This window comes from Ylistrum balloti, unplaced genomic scaffold (assembly GCF_031769215.1).
Source record: "Ylistrum balloti isolate Yb309-2 unplaced genomic scaffold, AGI_CSIRO_Ybal_v1 Utg371568, whole genome shotgun sequence".
Classification (NCBI taxonomy): domain Eukaryota; kingdom Metazoa; phylum Mollusca; class Bivalvia; order Pectinida; family Pectinidae; genus Ylistrum; species Ylistrum balloti.
Window position 1 is genome coordinate 48,264 of NW_026782806.1, and position 24,565 is coordinate 72,828.

The 24,565-nt window shown below is 36.0% G+C and overlaps 1 protein-coding gene across 1 annotated transcript; it reads left to right on the top strand.

Annotated features, from left to right (window-relative positions):
* The first annotated feature begins 4,113 nt into the window (after positions 1 to 4,113).
* Positions 4,114 to 9,602, top strand: LOC132563048 (toll-like receptor 2). The gene is made up of 4 exons (XM_060227810.1): positions 4,114 to 4,165; positions 4,358 to 5,239; positions 5,661 to 6,640; positions 9,519 to 9,602. The coding sequence occupies exons 1-4, from the start codon at positions 4,114 to 4,116 to the stop codon at positions 9,600 to 9,602; spliced, it is 1,998 nt and encodes a 665-aa protein (XP_060083793.1).
* Positions 9,603 to 24,565: the final 14,963 nt, after the last annotated feature.

Consider the following 24,565-nt stretch of genomic DNA (forward strand, 5'->3'; position numbering starts at 1 on the left):
CAATTAATATTTAAGTACTAGTAATAGAAAAACAGCCGAATTATTATTATACATTACATAACACAGTATAAAGAGTAATTAAAGTAAGAATTTCATGTTCGGTTTCGTACGAGCTCAGAATAACATAACTATCTTGAAAATGATAAACGAGACATTTTACATTTCCATTTTTTTAAACGCACACGCGTTTTGCTTGCGTATTCTAAATGTTCATGATGTATATATACGTTATAGTACTTCCCTCAATGCGTAGAATTGGCTGCAATAAGGATATTCCTAGCAGATAACAACAAAATATTTAAGAATATCTTCCCTAATTTAGCATTGCACATAGTAATAATAATAATGTTACGCTTGGCTGAGCCGCACGACCTTAACGAATATTTACCAAAGATGTTTAATAGAAAATGAGCTCTTAAAAAACTGTCTGTTATTGTTTGATCCTAACAACATAATGGCCTCTGTTATATATGATTGCACAGAAGATGCATAAGTCAATAGCACATTCTAATACTTTGGATAATCTTCAGCAGATAATCTTCAGATAATCTTCAGTAGAGCCAAATCATTAATTAAATTGCAAAAGAGCCTAAATTTTAAAGTTTAGGGGGAGACTGAAGAAAATTTAAAGCGACCGAAAATAGACAAACGTTAGATGGGGATGTGCACTCGCCCCTTGATTCAATTAATTTTGTAAAGTTCATATATCACATATTTTTAGAACAATGGCAAGTACATACGTATATTCAAAACTTTGCCATCATTCCAATGAGTTAAAACGTGGCATGCATGTAATTACAGACAGCTACAGGTAAATCGAGATTTTGTTCTCTCTATTGTTCTAATACATAAAAACGAACAATGTCAAACAAATATACTAGTTAACAGTCCTGTTTCAAAATAGCTATAAATTAAAACTACACATGGTCGATACGAAAACCTAAACTAAAGAATAAGTTCAATAGATGAGAAAATTCTGAACCGTGTCAGTTTATACAGAAAGATTCTCACGCTATTCACACGCTATTCTCACGCTATTCTCACGCTATTCACATGATGATAATTTTACATAATTTCCACGAGATAATCCCTTCATGCTGTTCTCTCTAGTTTCTGTAGTTGTAATTTGTCCACTTTCACAGTTTTGAAGATGGTCGAACGACTTCCTGATAATCATTAGAATAGAATACGCTTTAGTTCACTTTTAAAAATTCCATGTATAGAAAGTGACATTTCATCAGAAAGGCTATTAATCTCCTAACATGCATGAACTTATATAGTCCAATGGCAAAAACGCTTGTTTCTTTCAATATAACATCCTGTTCTGAAGGTGAATCTCTCTTTCTGCGAATCTCCGTAGAATAACTTATTATAGCAACATGGAGACATACGCCCCTTTAGCCATCACATGTTGAAAACATCCTAAGTTGTTGTTTCGTTATTGTTGCAATGATAAACCATCACTTAAAACACTATCATACAAATCAATTAGATTTTAAAAGTAAAGAGGTGAAAGACATTTCCTGCTTTCTTGTTGTACAAGGTGATAATACATTTACAGGTGTGGACCAAGCAGGTGAATAGCACGCTCTGTGTGTTTCACAATGTAAATGTTATTCATACATATAACACAGCTATAGGACATAACAACACTTCCGGGTATACTGTTACCTTTGGCTTTGATATATTTGATGAATAAAGTTTATTTGGTTGAATGCGAGAAGGTTAGGTCGTTGTAGAAATGTCAAAAGGAGACCAATGATAAATTGTATAATGATGGATTCAAGCCTTTTGTCTGAGACAAAAAATGTGGGACTGGTCTTTATAAAAAATAAAGGTGTTCTATGTTAATACAAAGAATGTCCATGTTTTAAGTTAAAGGTAACTGACTCCATGTTTTGAGCTATAAATAAGTGAAACTGTACAATATGTACAAGAGATCGAGGCCCGTAAATAAAAAACACATTGCTGGGTACATTTGTAAGTATTCAAAAGTCACGGGGGGTGATGCAACTCTTAATGTAATAACGGCGCTTAATGTAATAATTATTACAATAAATGTTGCAACCGCTACGCTTAATGTAATAAAGTTATTTTTATTACATTAAGCGCCGAAACTGTACTATTGACAAATTTAAGAATGTCCTTAGTGCAATAAAGTCCGAAATGAAGGGGACATATTGGGTCTTCTGTTCTGTATTCTTATGTCATTTTGGGTATCATTAGGGGCACACATCGAGATGCAGAAGCCCTATATGAATCACCCTGTCCGTCTGTTCGTCCGTCCGTCCATTATATATAGTATATCGTCTTGTAATCGACACGCAGTGTACTTCCGTAACAATATAAAAATTGTTACATTAGCGGTAATTCAAATACAATCACAACGCCTAGTGTAATAATTTATTTTGTATTACTCTAAGCGTAACAATTGCAACTCTTAATGTGATAAAGATAAGTTTATTACATTAAGCGTAACGGTCGCAACGCTTAATGTAACAATTGTTACATTAGCGCCGTTATTAAAAGTTGCGTCAAGGGGTTCCGTGGAGACATTTTTGGAGCTTGACAGCAGTCACATGTACTAATTGAGTACTAAGAAGCATTGTGTGTACCGTAGTCTGTGACAAAGATGAGAACACAGAAAGCTGACAGTGGCAAGTGTTTAATCCCCGTTTGTTTTTGCCCGTGCTTTTTATCCGTTTGAAAAATGTTCATGTCTGATGAAAACCGGACAAGCATTCGCATACGGTTAGGTCCACTCAGCATGACTGAGTTATTATTGGTTTTGCGTGTGTGAATATGATATATACACGTTTAGTCATGTTATCATAGTTAATCATTTGTTATGTGATTCACGTTCGTTAGCTTGTAAATAGTATTATTTATTTGAGGTATGGAGACCAATAGGTGATATTATAATTGTGCGTCTAAGAGATGGTTAATTGATTATCAATCACCATTCGATTTACTGTTTATTCAATATTTAGTAACGTATTTGTCCTATATATCACCGATATATATTGGAATACTAATTTACATTCTATTCAGATTATGGAAGTATGGAAACTCGAGAATGAAATGTAAGCATTATTGAAATAACTAATTTCATCATTTTCAACCTTTGAAATACCTATGTCTACTTATAGAAGCTTTAGAGATTGTCTGTTAATGGCGGCACAAATATATGGTTATGAACTATACTGAAGCGTATTTGGGGCAAAATTCTCCTAAAACAAAGAAGAAATATACAAAGAAACGATACCGTTACAAAGATCGAGTTTCTGGTTGACACCATCCTTGTCGAGTTTGGAGATAAGATTATCTAACAGACCTTGATGTCCTTTTCTGGTGTGTAAATACAATGAACATGGCCAATCAATTTGTGTTATAGACAGGACAATATACCTTAACATTGAAATTGAAAGACTTTGCGAGTGACCTATTTGGATAAATTTTGCAATAAATTCAGTCTCGTATATAAAATATTATTCAATAGAGGGGCACAGTTTCTGTAGGAAGATTTTCCCACAAAACAAATACAGGAGTAAGGGTATGTTGAATATTCCATAATTGGAGCAAACATCTGCTATTTTCAAGGTGCCTATTTACACCGAACACGCTCTATCGTCTCCTAGGCTGTATATACAATCTGAAAACGACTACCTAATTAGCATTAGCATGATTAATTTTCCGGTAGCTACTGAAGTTTAAAAAAGAAAAAAAAGAAGAAAAAATCCGATTTTGTGTCAGATTAATGGGGTGTTGTGTAATGCTTGTGTGAAGAGTTTGTGTTGTGGGAAGTATTGTTTTTTGAAGGTGCAAGATGTTATGTTAGCTGAACGGAAAATACATAATAAATTAATAAATCATTGAGCTTTTGCAGAAACCAAACGAAACAATATCGTTGTTTCACTCGTAGACATACAGAATACTGGAATAACATTGTATTAAGTCACTCCGTCAGGCAGGGTGACCTGTGCGCTTTGTTATTATTTGTTAAACCAGGAAGAAGTGTATTGACGATATGAATACAAGTAGTGGAAATTTACTACAGAACACGGAAGTTATAGGCTAAATAACATACTTAGTATTAATGCCCGTCTCGTCAATATGAAGGCTATCTTCTCTTTAACCGTTCTCGGATTTTTACTAAGATTGACAAGTAAGTCTGATAAGTTAATTCTTAATAATTTTATATTGAAGTCGACAGACTTTGTACAGATATCGTTTTTCCCTGCGATTTTGTCGTCTTATGTTGATGTTTCGCTATGATTCGTTTTGATTTTACGTAATGGTTAAGATATATTTGATCAACACTAACAGGTGTGTTGATGTTTGTGTGATTTCTGTTTAGTGCGTGGTGCCAGTGGATTCCCTAATGACTGCGTGGTAAGTCCTACAGGAGACGACGTGGAATGTCGTGGATGTGGATTAAACTCTGTTCCACAGGATTTCTCTGTTAATGTTACAAAGCTGGATCTTGCTAACAATCAACTGGTCACCTTACAACCACGATCCTTCCTTTATCTACCAAATCTACAATCACTGAAGCTGGAAGAGAACGGGATGAGAAACATTTCACTTGGACCATTTGACGGTCTTGTAAACCTACGGTATCTCAGCCTTAGTGGTAACAAGCTCGAGAGTTCAATTGGCAAAAATACTTTCAAGCCACTGATCAATCTTCGTGTTTTGGACCTGCATGGAAATTATTTCCATACCAGTAAATCTTATCCGATCGATGCACTGCTGTATCTTACAAACATCGATGCTCTTTCGATCGACATTTTTGAACAGTTCAGTTTTGGGAAAAGATTTTCGCGTTTAAAGAATTTGACAACCTTGAACTTACATGGTATTGATGTTTGTTCCATTCGAAACACATCATTCAAGGATTTGGGAAGTTTAGAAATATTACATCTCACCATAGATTCTAGAATTCGATTTATAGAGAAGGATGCATTGTCTCCATTTAGAAATCTTACTTTACTGGACATTGATTCACACCGGACAATCAGTATCCGTGAGGTTTTACAAGCTTTGTACGGATTGAGGAATCGAACAATGGAACAGATCAGGTCAACCGACAACTTCCGATCGTTTGAAAATCCTGTGAAAATAATGTCATCTGATATTGTTTATCTTAAAACAATTTGTGTAAAGCGTCTTTATCTTGTTAGAAACTCCATTTCCAATATCCCCGTCTTTGTCATCGTGTCATGGACAAGCAGACACTGTATTGAAATTTTAGATGTTTCGAGTAACAAGTTTTATTTTCAGCAAATGTTATTTTCCTGCCCTTACTCATTTCTCTCTCACAAACAACATACTTAGTCGGTCGAAACGAAAGCGATTCATTCAGTGGATGAAAACACCAAGTTTCGTTAAACATGAATTAACAGTTTATATTCCTTCTAGATTAGTGTTTTTAAATTTAAGTCACAATTACGTACTTACTAGTCAAGCTATAGACAATGTACATTTGCCATTGAATAATTCTCTGAAGTGTTTGGACATAAGCTATCAACGTGAAGGTAAGTTCAGGGCGTATGTCCACGGTAAAGGTCTGACTCACCTAGAAGAATTAAACGTGTCTGGTATGAACTGTGATCATTACAAATGAATTGAATTTGCTGATTTGACGAATCTCACAAAAGTGGCAGCTAGACAGTGTAGATTAAGAAACGATTTCCTTTCATACAACTCCAGATCTGTGTTCTATGGACTATACAGTCTTACCTATGTGGATCTCTCTGAGAATCATTTCGATACATTGCATCCAATGACCTTTCGTGACCAGAGGAATGCCTTGAGAGTTTTACTGATCGCGGAGAATGCAATGAAGGTGTTTCCAAGAGAAGCAGTAGAGAGCCTTGACCACCTGGAGTACATCGATGTCACTGGTAACGATATATCAAGACTAACACCGTCCGATTGTGAGATCATTGATTCGCTGAAACAAAGATCGGAACAATTCCTTGTCAATCTGAACAATAATCCCTTAGTGTGTAGCTGTGAGGATTTGGATTTTCTTCATTGGGTTATGACGTCTCGTGTTCTTTATAACAAAGACAATCTGAAATGCATGACAACACGAGGTGATAGAATCCAGATTAAAGATCTACAACAAAACTTCGAGAGATTTCAGATAGACTGTGCTTCTTTCAACTGGCTCATTGTATCCATAGTTCTTGTGTTTGTCAGTTGTTTGTTGACGGTGTTCTCAGTGGTGTCATGGAGATACAGTGCCAAGTTAAGAGTCTGGTTCAGACAACCTACTGATGGCCCATTTACACACTACGCCTTCATATCTTATTCCGACAAGGATGCCAAATGGGTACGAGAACGACTCGTACCACAGTTGGACCTAGACGGACTTTCGTTCTTGTGTGAAGACAAACACTTTGTTATCGGTAAAGATTTAGCTACCAACATTTTGGACGCAATAGATAATTGTTATAAATCAGTGTTTGTGGTAAGCTATCATTTTCTTAACTGTGAATGGACTAGATATGCAATGCAGGTAACTAGTGGTTATTCCTTCCGGCATGGGCGAGAACACATGAACATTGTCATCCTGCTCGACGATATAAAGCTCTCTGAATTGCCAAAACTACTTCGTAAAAACTGGGACAATGTAGGTTGCTTCCGGTGGCCACATGACGATCACAGTGGGAACTACTCTTTTCAGGACAATGTTAAAAAACACACACAAATTGAAATTTCGAGGAATAATGTTTTAAAAAAACTATCAAATTGCATCAGAAAAGGAAATCCTAAGATTGTTAGTGAAAACGTAGAAAGCTTCGTGAGGGAAACAATATTGCAAGTTTACGGACAATCTGTAGGTAATTATTAAATGTAGGAAGACATTCATTCACCATTAATAGAAACTTTCCTAACCTTAATATTCATTTATTGCACTGTGACCATAAAATACAAAACTTCAATACAATGACAGTGATAGCTTTTAATATGTACATGATAAACACTTTTATCATATATATTAACACGATATACATCGATCTTACTAACAAAATCAGAAAACTAGAATTCTATATCATGATATATGATAACATAATAAAAAAAATATTGTTAAAATTTGTTTTTGAGTTATATCCGTAATATCTAATGAAGAACTATCAATTTCAAATCGTTTGGGGTATATTTGTAGATTTCATCAGTTTCCAGCCTCAAAATAAAATTGATAAAAAATTCGACGAAATCAGTCTAGTCATACCGTCTATCTACTGTAGAATGATGAATATGATACAGTCTATCTACTGTAGAATGATGACCATGATACTGTCTATCTACAGTAGAATGATGACCATGATACTGTCTATCTACAGTAGAATGATGCCCATGATACAGTCTATCTACAGTAGAATGATGACCATGATACAGTATATCTACAGTAGAATGATGACCATGATACTGTCTATCTACAGTAGAATGATGACCATGATACAGTGTATCTACTGTAGAATGATGACCATGATACAGTGTATCTACTGTAGAATGATGACCATGATACTGTCTATCTACTGTAGAATGATGACCATGATACTGTCTATCTACTGTAGAATGATGACCATGATACCGTCTATCTACAGTAGAATGATGACCATGATACTGTCTATCTACTGTAGAATGATGACCATGATACAGTGTATCTACTGTAGAATGATGACCATGATACTGTCTATCTACAGTAGAATGATGACCATGATACTGTCTATCTACTGTAGAATGATGACCATAATACAGTCTATCTACAGTAGAATGATGAACATGATACAGTATATCTACAGTAGAGTGATGACCATGATACTGTCTATCTACTGTAGAATGATGAACATGATACAGTATATCTACAGTAGAGTGATGACCATGATAAAGTCCATCTACTGTAGAATGATGACCATGATACCGTCTACCTACTGTAGAATGATGACCATGATACAGTGTATCTACTGTAGAATGATGACCATAATACAGTCTATCTACAGTAGAATGATGAACATGATACAGTATATCTACAGTAGAGTGATGACCATGATACTGTCTATCTACTGTAGAATGATGAACATGATACAGTATATCTACAGTAGAGTGATGACCATGATAAAGTCCATCTACTGTAGAATGATGACCATGATACCGTCTACCTACTGTAGAATGATGACCATGATACAGTGTATCTACTGTAGAATGATGACCATGATACTGTCTAGCTACAGTAGAATGATGACCATGATACTGTCTATGTACTGTAGAATGATGACCATGATACCGTCTACCTACAGTAGAATGATGACCATGATACAGTCTATCTACAGTAGAATGATGACCATGATACTGTCTATGTACTGTAGAATGATGACCATGATACTGTCTATCTACAGTAGAATGATGACCATGATACAGTCTATCTACTGTAGAATGGTGACCATGATACAGTCCATCTACTGTAGAATGGTAACCATGATACTGTCTATCTACTGTAGAATGATGACCATGATACAGTCTATCTACTGTAGAATGATGACCATGATACTGTCTATCTACAGTAGAATGATGACCATGATACTGTCTATCTACAGTAGAATGATGACCATGATACTGTCTATCTACTGTAGAATGATAACCATGATACTGTCTATCTACAGTAGAATGATGACCATGATACTGTCTATCTTCAGTAGAATGATGACCATGATACTGTCTATCTACTGTAGAATGATGACCATGATACCGTCTATCTACAGTAGAATGATGACCATGATACCGTCTATCTACTGTAGAATGATGACCATGATACCGTCTATCTACTGTAAAATGCTCTGGGAGTAGGATGTACAGATGATGTAGAGAACAGTTATTCTTGGAGTATGATATACAGATGATGTAGAGAACAGTTATTCTTGGAGTAGGATTTACAGATGATGTAGAGAACATTGATGCTTGGAGTATGATGTATAGATGATGTGCAGATGACGCCTTTGCTGTTGATAATACATTGCATTGATTGTATTTCACTTATATCGATGAATTTGCACTACCTACAATATAAGCGATTTCCTCACCCAGTTGACAGATAATATACAATCACTACCTTTCCTGCTGAACAATGTGATTGTTGATTGTTAGGATTTACCCTTAGTTTCATCCCATTTCCAATTAAGATTTTGTTGACATGTTGGGTTTTTCTTTGGATTCTGATTATACACTATCCTTCTTTAGTCTAATGTCAACAGTTTTGACAACACAATCAAACAGGATATTCTCCTTCTCACAAATAACGATTCTAATTAGATATGTTTATATTTGTTAGTGTCAGGAATCTCTTGCTAATCTGGTGGTATCGATGGAGTGGCCGAATAATCCTTATATCACTCTCCAATAACCTCTCCAGTACGGTACCTTGCCCAAGTTGCTCTTATCATCAGGTGTAAGAGAGATGTATTGATGTCACTACATGGTAGCTGTCGCTGTATCGTATATATTTTCAGGCTCCCTTGAAGCGAGATCTATCTGGTCATAAAAGGATTCAGGACCTTCATAAACTGGAAATCAACAAGATTCGTATACAATGACAGTCAATCTAAACCTAATAAATGGACCAACATTATGATCAACATTATGTCTTTTGTTGTAATACCAGATATGTTAATACGTTAACTGAGTTGTCCTTCTTGTCATACTAATTATTAGAATTATCTCCCCTGAGTTTTTGTCCCTGTTTGACAGAATATTAATCGTTATTTTACATTGTTAGATATTTAAGGAGCCAATCAATGTTCAAGAAAGTTTGAGAAATATAATTGCGTTCTATGACGTCAGGTAGTTTGACTTTACTCTGTTATGCTGGCAGTTGTACGTGATATTGCAACAGTTTATGCTGTTATCTGACAGATTCGTTAACGATTTTTTTTTCAATTCTAGATTAAAAAGAAATCCCGTGATGCTCTTAAAAATGATGAAAACCCAAACATATTCAGCATTCGTTTTATTTACGCCCGGGCAGATTTTTCTGTCAAATGTTTGCATTGCTAGGAAATGCCGTTCTCACTGGTCGAACCTTAACAAAGGTTCCATTATCATCTCTAGATTTCTATTGTCACTGCAGAGATGATGTATTAATGATGAATGAATTCAGATTTTCACTGGCAAACTTTCTACACAAACTTAGGTATAAGTATTGCACAATAGGATGACAGTACCGTACTATAGGATGAAAGTACCGCACAGCAAGATGACAGCCCCGTACTATAGGATGACAGTACCGCACAATAAGATGACAGTCCCGTACTATGTGATGACAGTACCGCACAATAAGATGACAGTCCCGAACTATAGGATGACAGTACCGCACAATAAGATGACAGTCCCGTACTATAGGATGACAGTACCGCACAATAAGATTACAGTCCCGTACTATAGAATGACAGTACAGCACAATCAGATGACAGTCCCGTACTGTAGGATGACAGAACCGCAAACCAAGATGACAGTCCCGTACTATAGGATGACAGAACCGAACAACAAGACGACAACACTGCACAATAAGATGAGAGTCCCGTACTATGGGATGAAAGTACCGCACAACAATATGACAGTCACGTGCTATAGGATGATAGTACCGAACAATAATATGACAGTCCCGTACTATAGGATGACAGTACTGCGCAATCAGATGACAGTCCCGTACTATGGGGTGAAAGTACTGCAAAATCAGATGACAGTCCCGTACTATAGGATGACAGTACCGTACTATAGAATGACAGTACCGCACAACAAGATGACAGTCTCGTACTATAGGATGACAATACCGCACAATAAGATGACAGTCACGTACTATAGGATGACAGTACTGCACAATAAGATGACAGTCCCGTACTATAGGAAGACAGTACCGCACAATAAGATGACAGTACCGTACTATAGGATGACAGTACTGCACAATAAGATGACAGTCCCGTACTATAGGATGACAGTACCGAACAATAAGGTGACAGTACCGTATCATAGGATGACAGTACCGCACAACAAGATGACAATCTCGTACTATAGCATGACAATTCCGCACAATAAGATGACAGTCCCGTACTATAGGAAGACAGTACCGCACAATAAGATGACAGTCCCGTACTATAGGATGACAGTACCGCACAACAAGATGACAGCACTGCACAATAAGATGACAGTCCCGTACTATAGGATGACGGTACTGCACATGCACAATCAGATGACAGTCCCGTACTATAGCATGACAGTACCGTACTATAGGATGACAGTACCGCACAACAAGATGACAGTTTCGTACTATAGGATGACAATACCGCACAATAAGATGACAGTCCCGTACTATAGGATGACAGGACCGCACAATAAGATGACAGTCCCGTACTATAGGATGACAGTACCGAACAATAAGGTGACAGTACCGTACCATAGGATGACAGAACCGCACAACAAGATGACAGTACCGCACAATAAGATGACAGTACCGTACTATAGGATGATAGTACAGCACAATAAGATGACAGTCCCGTACTATAGGAAGACAGTACCGCACAATAAGATGACAGTCCCGTACTATAGGATGACAGTACCGCACAATAAGATGAAAGTCACGTACTATAGGATGACAGTACCGCACAATAAGATGAGAGTACTGCACAATAAGATGACAGTCCCGTACTATAGAATGAGTCCCGTACTATAGGATGACAGTACAACACAACAAGATGACAACACTGCACAATAAGATGAGAGTCCCGTACTATGGTATGAATGTACCGCACAACAAGATGACAGTCACGTGCTATAGGATGATAGTACCGAACAATAATATGACAGTCCCGTACTATAGGATGACAGTACTGCACAATCAGACGACAGTCCCGTACTATGGGGTGAAAGTACTGCAAAATCAGATGACAATCCCGTACTATAGGATGACAGTCCTGTACTATGGGATGACAGAACCGTAAAACAAGATGACAGTCCCGTACTATAGGATGACAGAACTGCACAACAAGATGACAGTACTGCACAATAAGATGACAGTACCGTACTATAGGATGACAGAACTGCACAGTAAGACGACAGTACTGCACAACAAGATGACAGTACTGCGCAATAAGATTACAGTACCGTACTATAGGATGACAGAACCGCACAACACGATGACAGTAGGGTAATATAGATGACAGTCCCGTACTATGGGATGACAATACTGCACAACAAGATGACAGTCCCGTACTATGGGATGACAGTACCGCACAATAAGATGAGAGTACTGCACAGTACTATAGGATGACAGTCCCGTACTATAGGATGACGGTACTGCACAATAAGATGACAGTCCCGTACTATAGCATGACAGTACCGTACTATAGAATGACAGTACCGCACAACAAGATGACATTCTCGTACTATAGGATGACAATACCGCACAATAAGATGACAGTCACGTACTATAGGAAGACAGTACCGCACAATAAGATGACAGTACCGTACTATAGGATGACAGAACTGCACAACAAGATGACAGTACTGCACAACAAGGTGACAGTCCCGTACTATAGGAGAACAGTACTGCACAATAAGATGACAGTCCCGTACTATAGGATGACAGTACCGAACAATAAGGTGACAGTATCGTACTATAGGATGACAGAACCGCACAACAAGATGACAGTACCGAACAATAAGATGACAGTACCGTACTATAGGATGACAGTACCGCACAACAAGATGACAATCTCGTACTATAGCATGACAATTCCGCACAATAAGATGACAGTCCCGTACTATAGGAAGACAGTACCGCACAATAAGGATGACAGTATAAATATATTTAGGATGACAGTACCGCACAATAAATGACCATATGACAGCCACGAAAAAATAGGATGACAGTACAGCACAACAAGATGAAGGTACTGAACAATAAGATGACAGTACCGCGCAATAAGATGACAGTACCGTACTATAGGATGACAGTACCGCACAATAAGATGACAGTATCGTACTATAGGATGTCAGAACCACACAACAAGACAGTAGGGCAATATAGGAAGACAGTACTACACAATAAGATGACAGTACCGTACTATAGGATGACAGTACCGAACAAGATGACAGTCCTGTATAAAATGACAGATGCACCAAGATGTACTATAAGATGACAGTACCGTAATATAGGATGAAGAGCAATACGACAGTAGTACAACATACAGATACACATGCACAACACGATGACAGTATAAGATGAAGAGATACCACAATAAGATGACAGTATAAGATGACAGTACCGTACTATAGGATGACAGTACCACAACAAGATGACAGTATAAAATGACAGATGCCATGTAGTATAGGATGACAGGACCGCACAATAAGTGACAGTCCCGTAATAGGATGACAGTAAGATAAGGTGACAAATATGACAGAACCGCACAACAAGTGTACCGCACAATAAGATGACAGTACCGTACTATAGGATGATAGTACAGCACAATAAGATGACAGTTCCGTAGTATAGGATGACAGTACTGAACAATAAGGTGATAGTATCGTACTATAGGATGACAGAACCGCACAACAAGATGACAGTTCCGAACAATAAGGTGACAGTACCGTACTATAGGATGACAGTACCGCACAACAAGATGACAGTCCCGTACTATAGGATGACAGTTTTAGACAGGTCAGATTAACGGTAAATATAAATATATTTCAGGTCAGAGATGCAATAAATGACCATATGCCACGAAAAATAAGATAAGAGATGCCATGAAGTATAAGATAAGTGATAACACGAAATATAAGATAAGTGATGCCACGAAATATAAGATCAGAGATACCACTAAGTATAAAATGACAGATGCCATGTAGTATAAGATAGCCACGTAATTTAAGATAAGAAATACTAAGTAGTATAACATAAGATATGCCACAAAGTATATGATAACACATGTCAGGAAGTATAAGATAAGAGATACCACGGAATATAAGATATGAGATACCACGAAATATATGATCAGAGATACCACTAAGTATAAAATGACAGATGCCATGTAGTATAAGATAAGTCACGTAATTTAAGATAAGAAATACTAAGTAGTATAACATAAGATATGCCACTAAGTATAGGATAAGAGATCCCACAAAGTATATGATAACAGATGTCAGAAACTATAAGATAAGAGATACCACGGAATATAAGATAAGAGATACCACGGAATATAAGATAAGATATACCACGGAATATAAGATAAGAGATACCACGGAATATAAGATAAGAGATACCACGGAATATAAGATAAGAGATACCACGGAATATAAGATAAGAGATACCACGGAATATAAGATAAGAGATACCACTAAGTATAAGATAAGAGATACCACGGAATATAAGATAAGAGATACCACGGAATATAAGATAAGAGATACCACGGAATATAAGATAAGAGATACCACGGAATATAAGATAAGATATACCACGGAATATAAGATAAGAGATACCACGGAATATAAGATAAGAGATACCACGGAATATAAGATAAGATATACCACGGAATAAAAGATAAGAGATACCACGGAATATAAGATAAGAGATACCACGGAATATAAGATAAGAGATACCACGGAATATAAGATAAGATATACCACGGAATATAAGATAAGAGATACCACGGAATATAAGATAAGAGATACCACTAAGTATAAAATGACAGATGCCATGTAGTATAAGATAAGATATACCACGGAATATAAGATAAGAGATACCACGGAATATAAGATAAGAGATACCAATAAGTATATGATCATAAATGCAGATAAGCATATTATCAACTCTAAGTGATGAGGTATTTCTATAGGTATACTATCAAAATATAGTGGTCAGAGATGTTACGTAGTGTACTGTCTAAATATAGTGGTCAGAGATGTTACGTAGTGTACTGTCTGAATATAGTAGTAAGAGATGTTACGTAGTGTACTGTCTAAATATAGTATTCAGAGATGTTACGTAGTGTACTGTCTAAATATAGTGGTCAGAGATGTTACGTAGTGTACTGTCTAAATATAGTGGTCAGAGATGTTACGTAATGTACTGTCTAAATATAGTGGTCAGAGATACGTAGTGTACTGTCTAAATATAGTGGTCAGAGATGTTAAGTAGTGTACTGTCTAAATATAGTGGTCAGAGATGTTACGTAGTGTACTGTCTAAATATAGTGGTCAGAGATGTTACGTAGTGTACTGTCTAAATATAGTGGTCAGAGATGTTACGTAGTGTACTGTCTAAATATAGTGGTCAGAGATGTTACGTAGTGTACTGTCTAAATATAGTGGTCAGAGATGTTACGTAGTGTACTGTCTAAATATAGTGGTCAGAGATGTTACGTAGTGTACTGTCTAAATATAGTGGTCAGAGATGTTACGTAGTGTACTGTCTAAATATAGTGGTCAGAGATGTTACGTAGTGTACTGTCTAAATATAGTATTCAGAGATGTTACGTAGTGTACTGTCTAAATATAGTGGTCAGAGATGTTACGTAGTGTACTGTCTAAATATAGTGGTCAGAGATGTTACGTAGTGTACTGTCTAAATATAGTGGTCAGAGATGTTACGTAGTGTACTGTCTAAATATAGTGGTCAGAGATGTTACGTAGTGTACTGTCTAAATATAGTGGTCAGAGATGTTACGTAGTGTACTGTCTAAATATAGTGGTCAGAGATGTTACGTAGTGTACTGTCTGAATATAGTAGTAAGAGATGTTACGTAGTGTACTGTCTAAATATAGTGGTCAGAGATGTTACGTAGTGTACTGTCTAAATATAGTGGTCAGAGATGTTACGTAGTGTACTGTCTAAATATAGTGGTCAGAGATGTTACGTAGTGTACTGTCTAAATATAGTGGTCAGAGATGTTACGTAGTGTACTGTCTAAATATAGTGGTCAGAGATGTTACGTAATGTACTGTCTAAATATAGTGGTCAGAGATGTTACGTAGTGTACTGTCTAAATATAGTATTCAGAGATGTTACGTAGTGTACTGTCTAAATATAGTGGTCAGAGATGTTACGTAGTGTACTGTCTAAATATAGTGGTCAGAGATGTTAGGTAGTGTACTGTCTAAATATAGTGGACAGAGATGTTACGTAGTGTACTGTCTAAATATAGTGGTCAGAGATGTTACGTAGTGTACTGTCTAAATACAGTGGTCAGAGATGTTACGTAGTGTACTGTCTAAATATAGTGGTCAGAGATGTTACGTAATGTACTGTCTAAATATAGTGGTCAGAGATGTTACGTAGTGTACTGTCTAAATATAGTGGTCAGAGATGTTACGTAGTGTACTGTCTAAATATAGTATTCAGAGAAGTCGCTAACTGTACTATCAAAATATAATGATGCCATTATATTTGTTTTTGAAATATCATGCTTACCATTATACAGTAAAAAGTTGTAGTACTGTACTGTCTAAATATAGTGGACAGAGATGTTACGATAAAACGTAGTGTACTGTCTAAATATATTGGTCAGAGATTATTTACAATAAAAAGTGTATACATCACTGTCTACAATAAACACGTTGGTATACGACTGATCCGCCATTTACAATACCTTGTAAAATGTAGAATCTCCGCCATTAAACAATAAAAACGTTGGTATACATCACTGAATCTCCGCCATTATACAATCAAAACGTTAGTATACATCACTGAATCTCCGCCCATTAAACAATAAAAACGTCAGTATACATCACTGAATCTCCGCCCATGTATACATAAAAATGATACATCACTGAATCTCCGCCATTAAACAATATATTATACACTGAATCTCCGCCCATTATACAATAAAACATTAGTATACATCACTGAATCTCCGCCCACAATAAAACGTTGTATACAAAATCTCCGCCCATTAAACAATAAAAATAAGTATACATCACTGAATCTGCCCATTAACAATAAAAACATAAGTATACATCACTGAATCTCCGCCCATTAAACAATAAAACATAAGTATACATCACTGAATCTCCGTCATTATACAATAAAACATAAGTACACATCACTGAATCTCCGCCCATTAAACAATAAAAACGTTAGTATACATCACTGAATCTCCGCCCATTAAACAATAAAAACGTTGGTATACATCACTGAATCTCCGCCATTATACAATAAAACGTCAGTATACATCACTGAATCTCCGCCATTATACAATAAAAACGTTGGTATACATCACTGAATCTCCGCCCATTAAACAATAAAAACGTCAGTATACATCACTGAATCTCCGCCCATGAAACAATAAAAACATAAGTGTACATCACTGAATCTCCGCCCATTAAACAATAAAAACGTTGGTATACATCACTGAATCTCCGCCCATTATACAATAAAACATAAGTGTACATCACTGAATCTCCGCCCATTATACAATAAAACATAAGTATACATCACTGAATCTCCGCCCATTATACAATAAAACATAAGTATACATCACTGAATCTCCGCCCATTAAACAATAAAAACGTTGGTATACATCACTGAATCTCCGCCCATTATACAATAAAAACGTTGGTATACATCACTGAATCTCCGCCCATTAAACAATAAAAACGTTAGTATACATCACTGAATCTCCGCCCATTAAACAATAAAAACGTTAGTATACATCACTGAATCTCCGCCCATTAAACAATAAAAACGTTAGTACACATCACTGAATCTCCGCCCATTAAACAATAAAACATAAGTATACATCACTGAATCTCCGCCCATTAAACAATAAAACATAAGTATACATCACTGAATCTCCGCCCATTATACAATAAAACATAAGTATACATCACTGAATCTCCGCCCATTATACAATAAAACATAAGTATACATCACTGAATCTCCGCCCATTATACAATAAAACATAAGTATACATCACTGAATCTCCGCCCATTAAACAATAAAAACGTTGGTATACATCACTGAATCTCCGCCCATTATACAATAAAACATAAGTATACATCACTGAATCTCCGCCCATTAAACAATAAAACGTCAGTATACATAACTGAATCTCCGCCCATTAAACAATAAAAACGTTGGTATACATCACTGAATCTCCGCCCATTAAACAATAAAAACGTCAGTATACATCACTGAATCTCCGCCCATTATACAATAAAACATAAGTATACATCACTGAATCTCCGCCCATTATACAATAAAACATGAGTATACATCACTGAATCTCCGCCCATTAAACAATAAAAACGTCAGTATACATCACTGAATCTCCGCCCATTAAACAATAAAAACGTTAGTATACATCACTGAATCTCCGCCCATTAAACAATAAAAACGTTAGTATACATCACTGAATCTCCGCCCATTATACAATAAAAACGTAAGTATACATCACTGAATCTCCGCCCATTAAACAATAAAAACGTAGTATACATAACATTAAACAATAAAAACTAAGTATACATCACTGAATCTCCGCCATTATACAATAAAACGTAAGTATACATCACTGAATCTCCGCCCATTATACAATAAAACATAAGTATACATCACTGAATCTCCGCCCATTAAACAATAAAACATAAGTATACATCACTGAATCTCCGCCCATTATACAATAAAACATAAGTATACATCACTGAATCTCCGTCCATTAAACAATAAAACATAAGTGTACATCACTGAATCTCCGCCCATTATACAATAAAACATAAGTATACATCACTGAATCTCCGCCCATTGTACAATAAAAACGTTAGTATACATCACTGAATCTCCGCCCATTATACAATAAAACATAAGTATACATCACTGAATCTCCGCCCATTATACAATAAAAACGTTAGTATACATCACTGAATCTCCGCCCATTATACTAAGTATACATCACCGCCCATTAAACAATAAAAACAATAAAAAGTATACATCACTGAATCTCCGCCCATTAAACAATAAAAACGTAAGTAGACATCACTGAATCTCCGCCCATTAAACAATAAAACATAAGTATACATCACTGAATCTCCGCCCATTAAACAATAACTTAAACAAAGATGGATATCTATTTAGCGAACACTAGATATTAATATTTCCTGTGGTCTTTAGTTTCCTTCGCCTCTCAAGTTTCTAAATATTACAGAAGTTACACCACATACATGTATATAGAACATAAAACAAAACTCCATCTTAAGCTGATGTTTGAAAAATAGTGAAGCACGTTGTCACCTCTGAGATAAATCTTAGTACGGTGTGATAACAAGTGAACGTGTTTGTGCCCAAGAGATGTCCGGGACAGTGTGAAACTTTGTCTTTGTTTTATAATCAATGGAGGTTATGTAACTTTGAAATATTTGTGTCATGATAAACACTTAGTACTTTATAAGGAGTCTACAGAAATCTTGATTTACGTACCTACTTTTATAAAATCCAGTCGAAAATTTAGATAAAGTTTACAATTAGTGAAGTGTTTCAATATCTAATCGTTCTTTAACTATGAATTCATTCATGCTGCTATGAATAACATATGAACTGTTTATCTGTTAGGAGAAAGCATGAAAAAATGTTATCACTTGTATCTAATGTCTTTGATTACCAATATGTTTTAATCAGCACTCTCACTCACCTGTTTCTATGGAATTACTCCATTCTGACTCAGAACATCCTCCCGCTGTACAGACAGCTACCCTTACCCTGAAATATATGCATACATTAATTCTTTAAGTAAACCGATGGGTAATATTGGTAGGTACATTTGCCTTCATTGCTGTAATAAGTTTTAACTATTACTGAAAAAGATGTTGATATATTTTATTTCTGCCACAAATGGGTTAAAGTATAACTTTAAGTACACTTTATGAATTTTTGTGAATTTCATATTTAAATATTTATATCTATACATCACTCTTAAACATGATAATCAGAGCAACACACTATTCTATCCGATATATTTGTTAACAGTATTAAGCTTGTGTAATTCACGAAATGATGGTAAATTGCACCAAATTATATAAGTTATTGAAAGCTTTTATCAGATTCAATGCAATTTCCATATGAAGTTAGTATCTAGAAAATATCCGTCTTCGGAGCCAACCACAATTTCAGATTTAACATAATGACACACTTCCTATATCTCTGATAACCATACATGATACATGTATAATTTAGCTGGCCCCTTGTGAACATTTGATAATCCTACTGTGGCAGAGACAGTCTGTCCGGGTTTTTCAGATGATGATATATATATATATTATTAATAAACAGTATATTCTGCATTGTAATTAAATTGTAATAACATGATAATAATGATGATTGTGCAGTATCGTGGTGTCTAGTACTGTCCTGTGTTATTGTCCAGCTGTCAGCCGTGTAGTGTCATGTGCTTCTGTTTATGTTTGTGTTCTGTGACCTTTACCTGTGTGCTAGTCATGTGACCCTTCCCCTACCTGTCCCACTGCTGGTCATGTGACTTTTTCCCTACCTGTCCCACTGCACATGCTGGGCATGAGCATTGGACAGGGGTATCTCGGTGCTGACTGGATAACAGACACCAGGCAGGAGGTAGGAACTTTTAACTTGTTTAAATGTATTAATGTCTAATTTTATTCAATGTTAATAATGTAATAGTAACTGATTTACATAGTCAATTATGATGTGCTATACTAGTGCACTTTATATATCTGTAATATCTTATTTTAATTGATTCACTGTGCTAGTGTGTCAGGTGAAAAGTGTTCAGGCTTGTGGCCATTTTGAAATATCCATAATGTTTAAAAGTAATTAATTTATTCTAGGAATTTGGGAATTTAAAATAATCCTAATTTAGTCATGTATGTATTGTACATCTTATGGAAGTAATTGTAGTAGTCTTTGTATTCAGAGAACCTTTTTTATATTTGTTGTTTAGGCCAAGCCATTGTTCATCATAGCCATCGTATCATATACATTGTATTCAAGAACACTGTAAGTGTTCATGTTCAGTTCAAATTAGGTATATCTATATAGTTTGTTGAAAGTAACATGTCATAGTGATTAATATAGTACACATGTAATATTATAATTAAACTATTGTCTGTAAAGTCATCAGTAATCTCAAGTTTCAAGTATTTTAAGATAATGTAATGTAATGCATTGTAATGTAATGTAAAGTCCAATCTGTGATGGTATTGTTATCTTATAGTATTGTTGAAATTGTGTCCTATGGTAATCCGTAATGTACTGTCCGTCTAATATAGTGTTGTATTGTTTCAGGTTTTCATCTATTTCTGAATAAATATGTATGAACTGAACCTGGCTGAGTTGGTGTCGTAGCGTCCTCTGCCCTAAATCCCATCCCCGTTTCACTACTACGATATCTGTATAAATGATACAACGATGTAGAACTTACTTGTACGATCGGCCGGGCTGTACGTAGCCATTACAGTCGCCAGAACAATCGCCATCGTTCCCAACGGTGAAAGATACGGTCTGTGGAGTAGTCTCCCTTCGTCTTCTTCTACCAGTATTACCTGTAAGGTTGTATAGGACATACATATTTAGACAGTTACAGTCTGTAGAGTAGTCTCCCTTAGTCTTCTTCTACCAGTATTACCTGTAAGGTTATTTAGAACATACATATATAGACAGTTACAGTCTGTAGAGTAGTCTCCCTTCGTCTTCTTCTAACAGGATTACCTGTAAGGTTATTTAGAACATACATATATAGACAGTTACAGTCTGTAGAGTAGTCTCCCTTCGTCTTCTTCTACCAGTATTACCTGTGAGGTTATTTAGAACATACATATATAGACAGTTACAGTCTGTGGAGTAGTCTCCCTTAGTCTTCTTCTACCAGGATTACCTGTAAGGTTATTTAGAACATACATATATAGACAGTTACAGTCTGTGGAGTAGTCTCCCTTCGTCTTCTTCTACCAGTATTACCTGTAAGGTTGTATAGAACATACATATATAGACAGTTACAGTCTGTAGAGTAGTCTCCCTTCGTCTTCTCCTACCAGCATTACCTGTAAGGTTGTATAGAACATACATATATAGAATGTTTCAATCTGTGAAGTAGTCTCCCTTAGTCTTCTTTCACTAGTAATATCTGTAAGGTTTAATAGAACGTGCATACATAAACAGTTACAGTCTGTGGAGTAGTCTCCCTTAGTCTTCTACCAGTAATACATGTAATGTTATACAGAACATACATATATAGAAAATGAGAGTCTGTGGAGTAGTCTCCCTTCTATTGTATTTTATTAGTAATTACTGAAAGACTACATAGAAAACACATATACAGAAAGTTAAAATATGTGGAGTAGTGTCCCTTGATTTGAGGATATAAAATGATACATATACACTATATGTAAATGAAAGGCCAAGACTTTTCGATGTGGTCAGGGAGGACCTCATAATTTCGTTGGACGGGAGAGGTGGGGTCTAACATAACGAACAATAAATCCGTTTACTGATAACATTAAAATAAAGAATACGGCAGAATATTCTTCATCAGTCGCTCATCTCATCTTCTCCTACAACGAAACCAACATGGACAGTTTTCCGCTAAACTGTATGATAATCGTGGTGACTTCAATTTCCCTATTGTGAATGTTCCATTTCTCAATAGCAACACTACAACATTCTCAACCTATTGTTTCAACATGTCGCAGTTGATTCGACATGAAAATAGCATGAATTTTACTTAAGAAGTCCTCAACTCATGGACAGCTCGTAACACAGTGTTTCAAACGATGCAGCTTGATAGAAATTATGGGGAAGTTTTATGGTCACCATAGTGATGTCATGAAGAAGCATTCTATTTCTTTGTGTGATACGGAGATGACCGTGTTTGATGCCAGTTTGATTGTTGGTTCCATTGTTGTATGCCTTGTTCCCATTTGAGAACATGACATTACTTAGTTTTATTGATAAGATTTTGCATGACGAGTGTCGTCGATGAAGCAGAAGGCGTTTGCGCCTCCGATATTTCTGATCTTATTCACTTTTGACTTATTCAGGAATCTCAGTGTAAATACTGCTCTTGTTTGTGTTTTGCCATAGTTTAATACAAGTTGGATCATGATTCTTGTCACGTTGGTATTTTCTTGTTTTGTTTTTTAAATAAATATTTGACAGTTCCAACGGATTTTACAAAATACACACAAATGAATAACACTTTTCAATCCAAATTAAGATGAGATAAGCCAAATAATGAAGCAAACTACATCACACAGTCGTTTCGCTCTTCTAAGACTCCTCACTGATGCTAAAGAACCCACGACCCAGAGGTGGAGATCTAATGATAAAAAAACGTTCAGACGCATGAACCACTCAGCTGTCGCGACCCTTTGGCCTTCTAGGACTCGTCAGTGATGCTGAAGGGCAAACATTCGAAACATAGGGGACGACTGAGGGCTTCAAAATTGTTCGAAAGAAGTGTCAAAATCTAGATTGGGAGGTGTGCAAGCCTCATAGTTTAATGAACATCTAAAATTTCATATATCTATCTATTTCAAAAGAATAGCAAATACACCTCTATATACAAATAAACCGACGCTATCAGGTATACTTACTTTTTGGACAAGGATCCCAGGACCTGGACGCTACATATGGGGTGATGTTGTCTGCGTCTTTTACATTGCTCCAATGCTTATAACGGGTTTTCAGTTGACTTTCATAAGAAGTTTTAGTTCCACGGAAAGGTCTTAGAACTGAATAAAGGACAAAACATAAATAATACACATCGCCACAGTGAAACAGATATTCTCATGATTGAAAACAATGTTAGCAGCTGGTAGTGGGTCCCTTATCTTGATGCTTTGGACTATAAAGACAATTATTACCCTCGTTGATTTACTGTCACGGTCAAGGTCACATGGTTACACATTTTGGTACCACCAGAAAGTTCGTGTCAAATATGAAATCCCTTACGGTGCAATAGTGCAAAATGTAAGTATTTTTTTGGAAAGTTAATTCTTGTCACAAGGAACACACATGTCAAATATGAAAGCCTTGACTCTTACGGTGCAATAGTTATAGGCAAGGTTAAAGTTGACAACAGCTAAACAGACAACACAAACATAATATACACAGACCTTTCAATCCATAATTATAACCCTCAAGATGTTTTGGTTTTAATGAAAATGTGGTCAAACTCACAGTCTGAACACAGTTGGTTTACTGACTAGTGTTTTTATACATTATTAATGATCTAAAGCAGCCTATCATTTCTATGATTATTTCATTGGTTTATTTAGTACGGTTTACAAGGTAAAATCATACCAGTGTTAGTTTGAGATGATTCAGACACAATAACGTAATGAGCTGAGACGATTCCGTTTTTGGTGTTACACACGAGTTTGGTATCAAAATCCACCCGGAATTGCTTTTCTGGGTCGCTGACATCTGAAGATGACCCCAGTTTTATCATTGTCGCGCTCTCATTTGCCAGCAATGGAGCTACATAAGAAATTGAAAATTATAAGACACACATGTACGTGTCAGACGAGGTTAGCATCCATTCAT